The following is a 12,009-nucleotide window of genomic DNA, read 5'->3' as shown; positions in this document are numbered from 1 at the left end:
CTGCATATTAAGCTGCATCATGTCACTGTCATTTGGAAGTATTCATTAATCATTTCATGAAGTAGTTCACATCATACATTCATTATCCCTGGAATGAGAACCAATTCATTACGATCATAACAAAGTATGTTCAAAATTTCAGAACCTCATAGTTTTACTGCATCATAACAAAGTACAAATATCTGGAAACAGAATACCTTTCCTTCAACAATGATTCATGCAATCGGTTACTTCTCAGAATTTTTGCACAGGAGATAAAAGGAGGAAGATACATAGCAGCAGCTTTTAGTGGTAAATATTACTGTCAATTAGAAAATTAATGGTTAAGAGTTTGTATAAAATTTTAATTTATATGTATAAACTAATTTGAATTTTTAAATATTTACATTTTTTTTATTTTAAAAGCGTTTATAGAAAACTTTATCCCTATACATAGTAAATGTTTATTTGCTCTCATTGACATAGTAATGTGTGGCTCTGCAATTTGCACACACTTATAACTTATAATAGATTTTAAATTTATCTTAACTTAACTTTATAAAATCAAAGATTATAAAATAAGATTTACATTTACTAATATACTATGAAATGTTTTTATTTTTAGTTGATAAGAGATCTCAAATGAAAAATGTACATTTATTAATATACTTGTACCGGTACAACCGGACGATTCGGTGAGTCGGCCAGCACTCGAACCAATTAACCACCTAACCATGGTGAGAAGGTCACATGACAACACGCGATCAACCGACCCTTGACGACGAGTCAAGGGTTGACTAAGTAAGCAGAGTTAATCCATAATTAAGGGTTGTTTAGTGCAACCTTAAACATGAACCAACCTGACCCACCAATGAAGGCACACTAAGGTAATAAAAATAACACACATTTCAAGGAGAAAAGGTATGTTATTATCTACAGTACTCTGACACCTTGAGTGTTAACACCCCGACTGACTTGAGCGTTGGAGTGTCTTCTGCAGGTACCACCACCGCCTGTGGAGCCAAACGACCGAGAGAAGGAAGGCGAAGCAGGGAGCTTGGAGCATCAGTGACCGACCAAAAGTAGAGGCAGGAGCAATCATTTTTTAGGCCCAAACCCGTTCGAGAACAATACTATAAAATATTTTTATTTTTAATTTATGTGAAATCTCAAATAAATTTTATGGCGATGAATTCGGTTTGATCCCTTTTCTAACGAAGTGTCCTCAAATCCAGGAAGGTTCAGGACTCACGAACACATACATGCATTGGGGTGTTGTTATTTGAATAGGAGAAGTGCGTGGTGGGTTTATTCAATGAGGAAAATGATTAGAGAGAAAGAAAGTGTAAGAAATATGCGTATACGTGGGTGAAGACCCCAACAACACAGGCGTAGGACAAAACATGCATATGCAAATAGAACAAACAAGGATTAAAAGAAGCTAAATAAGGGTGAAACATGACAAAGCATTGAGATGATGAAAAGTGGTAAAAATAGGCACTTCCCCGTGATATGTTGTAAGCTTCAACTTTATTGCTACGGTTTGAGCAAGGCACCAGCACGTGGTTGCAGAGAGACAGCAACAACATTATGGTGTGTTCGTTCAGACAATGATTTCATAAACCAAATCATTGAGATTTATTCGCGCACATTGTTTCATATTATGTTGGGGTAAAAAGTGTATGAAGCTAGCTGGTAAGTGTTTGTTTGTTTGTTTATGTACCACTTCCATGATCACTTATCTATGGATTCTTATTTTGTCACCTAAAGTGTGAGAACTTCTATTTTACAAAGTAATGGATATGTCTGCCTAAGTTATAGACTCTCCTCGCATTATTGAATTGGAGAATCACAACTTATACTTTAAACAATTTTTTACTTAATCACAAACTATTACGTGCTTATCATTTTTTTTTATCAACAATGTATAATTGATTAAAATGGAAGTATTAGAGGTACTCTGATCCATATACAAAAGTCTCATTCCAGATGGAGATCGTGGTTTGCTTTTCTTCTTGTGCATTATTGATGCGGGAGAATTCTGGTTTATATTTTGTTATTTGGAAGGAGTTCATTTCTTCGATTTATAATTTGTAAAATATTGTCAAATATTTTAGAGCGGTAAGGATGTGGAGTGTATGCATGGTTAAAGTTCTTATGTTTGTCTATTAGTAGAGAAGAGTCACTATGAGGAAAAGGAATCTTGTTGGAATTCAAAGGTGGAAGATTGAAGAAGACGTAAGACGTTTAGTGGTTGTGATTTGGGTTTTAACATGAGGATATTTTGGTTTTTGTTTAGAACTTTTCATTTGAAAAAGATAGTAAAATTTTTAATGTCACGTAGTGTTTTTATGAAATATTATATTTGTAGGATTGTGTCAGAGAAGTTATCTATTTATGATATTTTATTAAGTTGATCAAGTAATTAAAAGATAACTGTTGAGGATTGTTGTATAAGGATTGTAGTATCTTGAAATACTCTCTATTATTATTTTATTTTTTTATTGGATGTGTGAGGCATTGGATGAGTGAGGAAACAGAAGTTGGGCAGGCAGAGAATCCATTCTCTAGTGATTTTGTAAGGTTCCCATAAATGCATGTCTCTCACTTTGTACATATACGGCTTCAACTAAATCCATCTTCAAAGGAATAAAATAAAATAAAAATGTAATAAGTATATATAAAATGATTTTTCATCCAAATTTGAGACATTGAAAATTGGGTAATCATTCTTCAATATTTTAATATCTTTAATAGATGGACCAATCTCTATGCTTGCCATAAATGGACAAGTTAAAGGTATCATAAATGTTTAGGACCCTAAAAATAATATGAACATAAAAAGAGATATGAAGTTGGAAAGGAAAATGTTTTTTTTTTGTGGTGCCCTGTGGTGGAATTGAATGATGAAAAGTTGAGAATTTAGTAATGTCCCTTTCAATATAAAGACAAATGAAACACAATGAGACTATCTTATCCTTTTCAATGGCTATTCCCCTTTAGAGCCAAACAAAAACCACCACATCTAATTCACATTAACCACCAATTCTCCAAAAAAAAAGGTGTTTGCTACAAAATAGACCATGCAAAAGGTTCAAACACTTTTTCTCACTGTTTCACTGTGTTTCTTTTGCTTCTAAGAACTCACTAATGGCTGAAGAAACAAGAACAGTGGAGAGTGCCTTGTTGAAATGCTTTGCTTTGGTTCCGAGGTACTCATTCCACGTCACTGACTTATAAAGACGAGGCTGATTTGGGCCCACTAACTTCTCATGTGGACAAATCGATACATTGGGTGGGGGCCCACATAAATAAGCAACCGAAAGCCTTTGCTGGACCCGGTTCACCAGGACCCGGTGGAGCACACTCGGGTACAACCCGTTTGACAAAATGTGGAGGAGGTCGCCCACGTTTATCACAAGCCCGCCGGGGACCGGTGGCACCGTCACCCACCCGGTGCCTTTCCGGTGAACCTGCAACCCGCTTATGTTGTTTTGGTAGAGAATTGTGAGAAGGGTGGAGTCGGTGTGGGCGGCGAGACCCATGGCCCGATCCGGATCCGGACAAGTCGGGTACGAATTCAACTGCAATGCAGCGCATGTGTTCTTGAATTGACCTTTTGCACCAGCCCATTTTAGGTCTTCCTTTGTAATGCCCAGAGATTCCAACATCAGCCACATCAGCTTTTCCGCAAGCTTTTTCATCGTTTCATCGTATTGCATGACAGTGTCACTGAAACAAAAAAAAACAAAAATCACGACTTTTCCGACATGTCAAAAAACACATGTACATTGTTTCAATGTTGGTGCATTAGATTAAGGTGGGTCCATACCCCGCTCATTATGATAAGAAGATGAGTGATTACAATTAACCCACTGTTATCATCCCGAAAACAACAAAAGAAATAGTCAAAACAAAGCTTTTTGTAAAGAAAGAGAAAGAGAAAGGAGGTGGTTCTGTTTAGTTAAGAGTCTCACACCGGGTATCATGTCTAACAAACTCTTGTTAGAATATATTTTCAATCCCATAAAATCAGCTCATGATGTTAAGGTTTGCACCCACTTATATATAATGAAAAGCTCTAATCGATCTCAACATAAACTTTTAAACCTAGCTCAATCTCATAAAATCGGTTTATGAAATGATATTTGCATTCACTTATATACTATGAAATTTCTAGTCGATGTGTAATCTTCATCTAGACGATGAGAGGATGAAGATGTTTACATGCGTGTGAGTGAGAGTGAGTAGACTAACCAGTATTTGTTATAATCTTGGGGCCACAGTTGGCGAAAACGCTCGAGAGGAGATCCAACAATGGTGAAGCCTTCGGACCACATGAGTTTGGGGAAGAAGGAAGAGATGCGAGCGAGGCCATAGCCATCAACACCATCAGGGGAACGAGCAGCTCTGTGCTTGTGGTGAGAGGGAAGAGAGAAGAGGGTCTCTCCAAGACACTGAATCTCATCGAGAAGAGTGAAGGGTATGCCATGGTTGACCACTTGGTACACTCCCCAACTTATGCATGCATGACCTATTAGCTTTGGAGCATTTGGGTCATTGAGATCAATGACGGGAACACCCTCGTTGAGGCCACAATTAGAAGGGTGATTATTAGCTTGGTCTTCCATTTGAGTCCAAGTGTAAGATTCAGGGAGTTCTTGCAGAGAGTTCAAATCAGGGTGCTTGTGTTGAACGTGAACGGGGTGGGCTCTGTAGACTTCTGAGAGTGAAGGCATGGTGCAGAAGTGGAACAGATAGTGACCACTTATTAGTATTAGGGTATATTGAATGAATACTACTGCTTCAGAGTGGTATGTGGCTAATTGAAAGAGAGAAAAAAAAAAGAGAGTAATTATGACAGGTTCAAGAATAGTTGCTAGCTATTGATGCTGGTACTTGAAACAAAACATGGTACCTCATGGAAAGATAGAGATGAGGTGAGAACATGATTGTGCGTAGTGAGTATATATGTGTGTGTATATATATAGCATGATGGGCAGATGGGGACAAAAACGTTGTCCTAACCCTAAACCTAGAGATAAACTTGTTTTTATTCAATTCTCCCTTTCAGGTGTTGATTGATGTTGGAGTTTAAGTTTAGGAAAAAAAAATGCATACTTCAATTAGATTTAAAAAAAAATCAATGAACTAAGAGAGATATTTCTAGAATGTCTCGACTCTTATACAGAAAATTTCACAGATAATAATAAAAGGTTAGATTTCTATTTTCTATATATGTATTTTAAAATGTGGGTATATATTAAAAGATGTTGGAGATTCACATTCATTAAAGATCAGAACATTTTAATAACTAGGTGTAAAGTGTAAATCTCATCTTATAAGTCAGTTTTATAAGATTGAATTAGCCTTAAAATTATTTTTTAATATGATATCAGAGTTATATTTCAGTGAGAGTTGTTGGGTCATTTTGAATTTTTTCTGAAAAAAGTTTGTTGATTTTATCACCAGCATCTATAAATATAATCTCATGCACAACTTGACCTCTAACCTGAAAGTTAAAGAATACAAATTTTTTAAAAATATATTTTTCTTTCTTATTTCATATTTATGTTTTAGTGCACCGAAATTATATAAAGAAATTCTACAAATGCAATACAAGTGAGTGATGAACACTAACTTATCTCCTACTAAAGACTTATAAAAATAACAAGTAATTAAAAATTATATATTAAAAAGTGTAGACTAGAAAATGTGTATTAATTAGAGAAAAAAACAAAAGAAGAAATGGGAAAGGACTATGTTGTCCTTTGGTGGGAGAAATATAAGTAAAATTGAAGATGGGAGAGGCATCTGAAAGTTGAAGGGTTGGAAGAAAAATAGGGGCCCCTACCTCAACATGTGCCCTTGTCTTGTCCTTGAGTAGAAAAAAACATTTAAATCAAAATCTTCAACTTGGTTCTGATATATCACATTCGCTATACGACAATGATTAATAATCAAAATACCCCAATTTGGATTGGTTGCATGTGACCAAATTGCCCATCTCCACAAAACAAGGTCTCTTTATTATATAAAGACATATGCTACTAACTTTAATTATTTAAATAATATTATCAAAATATATTCTTCTATCTCATTACTAAATTATAATTATATTTTTTTTTTGTATTAAACTCTATTAAAATTCATCGATGATAAGCATAATAGTCTTTGTTTTTATATTTTTTAATACTATTATATAGCTTTAATATATATTTACAAAGTGTTGGAGATCCCACATCGACTAGAGATTAGAGCCTTTCATTGTATATAAGTGGGTGCAAACTTCACCTTATCGAGTCGATTTTATGGGGTTGAGTTAGGCTTAAAGTCCACTTTGTAAGATGGTATCAGAGCCATTTTGAGTCTATCCTAGTGAGTATTTGTTGGGTCTATCGTGTCACCGCTATCGGACCACCCATAATATATAGTAATACAAAGTACTAAATAATTTTAAATTAATTGATATAATAAGTTTGTAAATTATTTATATACACAATTTTAAATTCGATAATAAGTTTGAGATAAAATCAATATATATCCTTGTGCGTGACGGATAATTAAATAGATTTTTTGCCCTACAAAATATTACATTGTAAATGCATATATTAGTATGTATATTAACTTTAAAATAAAATGATGAAATTATATATAATCGTTAAAATGTCTTAATTTAGTCATGCATTTTTATTTTATATAATTAAATATGTACAAGTATTTGTGTTCTTTGTGTAAAATTTATTTATATATTTATTAAAATAAATTTATTTACAAAATATGCCAAAATAAGAAATTTAAAGAAAAAACTTCATCGACTTGTTGTAAAGCTCTAACACTTGTAACATCATATATATTCCTGTGTTTTTTTTTTTAAAAAGGATAAATTGAAAATTTTAAAACTTTCAATATAATTTTATATTCAAATAATTCAATTGCAAACATATTAATCATCACACTTCATCAATTTCAATGTAACAGTGAAGTGTGTCTATATATAACTCATTCAATATTACTCATGTTAGAAATTCATGTAAACACACTTACCTCTACTCAAAGATTTGCACTTATCATATTACCTATGTTGTGATATCTCTCCACACAACTATATGATAGAGTTAATGCATATGACTTGCTAGATCAGTAAATCGCGGACTTAGTCATATGAACCTCATTTGACTCTCACTACGTAATAACCTTCATCTGTATTATTCTAATATACCAATAGATTCAAAATATTTCCTTCTAAACGAATATTTGATTCAATACATATCATAACAATCTCAGCACGATATTTCATTTTCTAAAATTAATATGTTACAATCACATTTCCATATAATCTATAGTTCATATTACACAACAATATATACCATTTAATCAAATAGAAAATTAGATTTTTCAAAAAATTAAAAGGTGTAAAAAAAATTACACAAACACATAAATTCAATGTTTCAAATACATGTATAATTAAAATTTAATATAATTTAATTAAAGCAGCAAATAATTATGCAACAAAACAACTATTAAAAACCTTATAAATATTATTTTTTAATCCGCAGGAGCAGAGGGAGTTGGCGGTGAGCAAAACTAAAGCAGAAAGCACCCAAAAAGAGAAAGTTAGTCTAAATCTATATTGTATTGATTTATATATACTAGTATATCTCATTTAAATCACAATAAGTCTAAAACTTAAACTTGAAATACATCTCACAATCAATCACTTATCAATTTTTTTAAACTTCAAACTATTTTCATCAAATAACACATATTTCATTCAACAAACCACATCACATTTATATCTAGATCTTTTAACTTAGAATTTTATTGAAAGATAAAACTAGTTTCTCTTACCGGATTTATGAGTACTCGCAATGAGCTCCGACTCTTAAAGAAATGAGTGATAGTCTAACCTACTCCAGAGAATCTTGATTAATCATCTAAACACATCTCTAGGACCATGAACTAACATATGTTAATCCTATAGTCAAATAGCTCACATGCAAGACATGTGTATATAGATGCTAAGAAAAACTCAATAGTGACTTAAAGAATAAATGAGTAGAAATTGAATTTACTTTAATAAAAAATCTAATCATACAATTTTTCTCTATTCATTGTAAAAAATTCAAAGGTGACATTCAATTCTCAATCGGATTAAAGATGAAGTTAGAAATATAAAGAGAAAATAAATAAAAAATTTAAAGAGAAATAGTAATAATTTTAAAATAAATCCTAAATAATTAATTTTTTTATTCATACAACTTTTTTATAATATTCAGATATTATTTTAATTATCACTTCTCCTCTAAAACTATTTTTTTCTACTCTAAAACTATTTTTTATGTACTTATAATATCTAGATGATCACTTGATATTTGTTGCTAAACATATAAATTGTTAACATCTTATAAATTTTGTTTTAACTTTTTGAAAGGGGAAAAGCGAAATAAAAAAATATAATAATTAAACTCATTAATTTTATATTAATTAAAACCTTATTTAAACTAGAAAAAAAAAATTAGATTTTTCTGCTATTTACAATTGAAATATTTTGTCTCTTTTGACACGATTATTTATAAGAGAAACTCACTCCAAATCATAAAGTAAGTCATTTTAATTACTAATGAAAAATTATAAATATTATATGCATACATCATGTTATATTAAAGTATTAACTATTAATTTAGTCGTCAATATTAAAAATATATTTAAAAAGAAATTCGTCTTATTAATTTAAAGAAATTTACATAAAAAATTCATAATCATGATATCTTTTATTTAGTTAATTATATAATAGATATTTTCATTAATATTTACCTATATATATTACGATTATGTTACATTAGTTCTTAAAAATGATTTCTTTGTTAATACTTTACTAATACTTAGATTTTTATAATAAATTTAATAAATAAAATAATATCATTAATAATAAATAAATAAATAAATTTTACCTTTTACTTATTTTTATTTTTTACTTTTTTACTTTCTTATTTTTCATCCTCCAATCTAAATAAAATATTGACAATTTCTTTTAAATCAAAGAATTCATAACAAGACTCAAGCACATTACTTCATTGGATTTCGTGACTTAAGTAAATTAAAATAATATTTGTTTGTTATAAATTTAAATATTTTAATTAAACCTTTATTACATATTATAATTTTATTTGATTATTTAAAATGTTTTATTTTTATTTAAATATTTTATCATTTTATTTTATCTTCATATCTTATCCTTGGTTCAAGTCAATCATCTCTTCTTCAATATCAATATCTGTGATTCATAATAAATATCTAATTTATTGGTCATGTCAGTAGAAAGAAAATTCTAATAAATATTCAGTTAAAACTATGCAAATTTATAAGAAGTTAATGAAGTTTTAAATAAATACAAAATAATATAAATAAGATTTGAAAGTAAATATACTAAACAAGATAACTTCTACTAACAATTTTTTTTTACTGTCTATCAGAGGACTGAATTAGAAGGAATTGACTGACACATGACAACTCAGAAACACATATAAAAACTTTAAAGGGAAGAAGACAATAATATCACATAATTGAGCAACATACACAAAGTGGAAATATCATATCAATTAATGTGAGGTTCTACCAAGTTTTCAATTTCAATACTTGTACAATTATAATATTTTTGTTCACAGTTCATTCAATTACAAATAATAAACATTATCTTTAATAAATATTAACAATTTCTCAAAAGAAATACACAATGGAAATTTAGCCATTAAGAGATTTTAAAATATTATTTAATCAATAAAATTATATTATTTATAAAGTATAATTAAGATATTTTTTTTATCGATAATAAAAAAAATATAAAAATATGATCCGTTTTATGAGTGATCCAACCCTTATACATAAACTCAATCATAATCTCTCTTACTATATTTACTTTCAAGTCTGTTTATATACAACTCTTCTAACTAATTTAGATAAAGATATGGAGGAAACAATCATATAATTAAGATGTAATTGCAATTTTTTTAATTTACATGAGTTCATGATAATAAAAATTCAATAAAAAATATAAATAGTAGATACATTTAAGTTATATAAATAACTTTTTAACTCTCATACCATCATATTTTATTTGGAATATCTTTAGCAGAATGACTAAAAAGTAAAAAAATCATAAACTTATTATTAAATAAAAAAATAAACAAAGGTGGAAATGAGTGGATGAGAGTTTGTGCTTCCTGTGCCATTCATTATTCAGATGTATATATGATAATTATTTTCACGAAAAACCAGTAAATATTTTGTGGTTGAATTAGTGTTTTAAATGTTGCAGTGCCTTCACAAACCCTATTATTTATTTATTTATATTGAAATAAAAAGAAAATTAATTTTCTATTTTATATGCTGTGTATAATTTTTTTAAACAGACATAAAATAGTAATAAGGAAAAAGAAAATGTTATGAAGTAAAAATAATTATGTATGCATATATATATATGACATCATTGAATTGGTGATGGGCCTGTTGTTGTAATTGGTGATGACATGACATGCATTCACGGGACATGGGCTCGTGTATGTGTTCATGATATCACACATAACATACGCACACATTCACTCATTCATTCATTAAAATAATTTAATTTTATAATAATGCCCTCAATACTCTCTGCTTGCACATGCACTTCACGTGGCTCAAACATGGTGAGGTCGGAATCGTTTGGGTCGCTACTGAACCCACACCTTTTTATATACATTTTTTCTTTTTTATACACTTTTTTATTATTTACTTTTATATATATATATATATATATATATATATATATATATATATATAAATTGTGTAAAAAATATATATAATAAAACTTGTTCTGATAAAGTCAAAATATAATCTCACGTCACTTAAAAGTTACGACACAGACACAAAGATACGTATAATTTTTAAAATGTAGGACACCGGACACAAATCTATACATTATATAAGTACGAATTATATAAATTGACAATAAAAATTTATGTGGACAAGTATGTCTCAATTTTTTAGTAGAAATATAAAAATATGTTTTTCATGACAGGTTCAAAATGATTTATTTCTTATTTTTATAATCATATTGAATTTGACACTTCATTGATACGTGTCTTACGAGTGTGTCAGTGTCCGAACACGTCATTTAAAAGAAGTGTATGAACCTCATAGCGGAGTCGAAGTTAATGGCAGTTTAAATACACATTCCTTCCTTCATCCACTAAAACATATTTTAAAGATAAAACTGTGATGGAGCACCGACTTCCAGAGCGGATAATACCTCAGATGGTGATTGATCCTAACAATGTTATCTCTCAAAACTGAGGTCGGAACAAACTTATATATTTAAAGATTTATTTAAAATTTTATTAACTTTAATATTATACATGTTAAGGTTTTTTCAGAAAATATACTCAAATTATTTTAATATAGTTTAATTTAGTTTACTGCAGATTGAAAGTAATTCTAAAAATTCCTTGTCTGATAGGTCATTAAAGCGACCTATAATATTTTAGGGCAATTAAGGGAAACATTATTATTTTTAGACGCTCTCTTCCTCGATAATTAACTTTTAATTGATTCAGGGAAATTTACAAGAAAAAAATGTTAAATAGTATTTCCATTAATTTAGCTAGAGTAAAAATACTATATATTAATTTTATTAAATTAATTGAAATATTAGAAGATAAGTTTTTAAGAAATCTACTAAAACTAAACGTGAAAATCTTTAATCTAAAAAGAACATATAAAAATATATATGATCAATCAATAAGTATTATAGTTGGCTATAAAAACTACTATTCTTATCGTTAATGAGAAAACAAATCTGCTAACAAAATATAAATTTATGTATTTATCAAATTAAATAAGTAAAAGTAGTTGTGTAATTGTTTTTTATTTGTTTAAGTATTGTGTGGTCTAATACTGTCAATAAGATAATATAATAGTTATTTTTTTTTTATCTCCAACATATTGATCTACTCTTTTTTTCTCATTTTAATTTGATGGTCGACCAAATAA

The 12,009-nt window shown here is 29.3% G+C and overlaps 1 protein-coding gene across 1 annotated transcript; it reads right to left on the bottom strand.

Moving 5' to 3' along the window:
• Positions 1-2,702: 2,702 nt before the first annotated feature.
• On the bottom strand, positions 2,703-4,939 carry LOC137835989 (gibberellin 3-beta-dioxygenase 1). Its single transcript, XM_068644778.2, has 2 exons — positions 4,237-4,939; positions 2,703-3,711 (listed from the first exon to the last, which is right to left on the bottom strand). Exons 1-2 carry the CDS (start codon positions 4,716-4,718, stop codon positions 3,096-3,098), a joined length of 1,098 nt encoding a protein of 365 aa, XP_068500879.1. The 5' UTR covers positions 4,719-4,939; the 3' UTR covers positions 2,703-3,095.
• Positions 4,940-12,009: the final 7,070 nt, after the last annotated feature.

Source organism: Phaseolus vulgaris, chromosome 5, assembly GCF_051622355.1.
Source record: "Phaseolus vulgaris cultivar YP4 chromosome 5, ASM5162235v1, whole genome shotgun sequence".
Lineage (NCBI taxonomy): Eukaryota > Viridiplantae > Streptophyta > Magnoliopsida > Fabales > Fabaceae > Phaseolus > Phaseolus vulgaris.
Note: the sequence above shows the minus strand (reverse complement) of the source record. Positions and strands in the feature narration are given on the sequence as shown.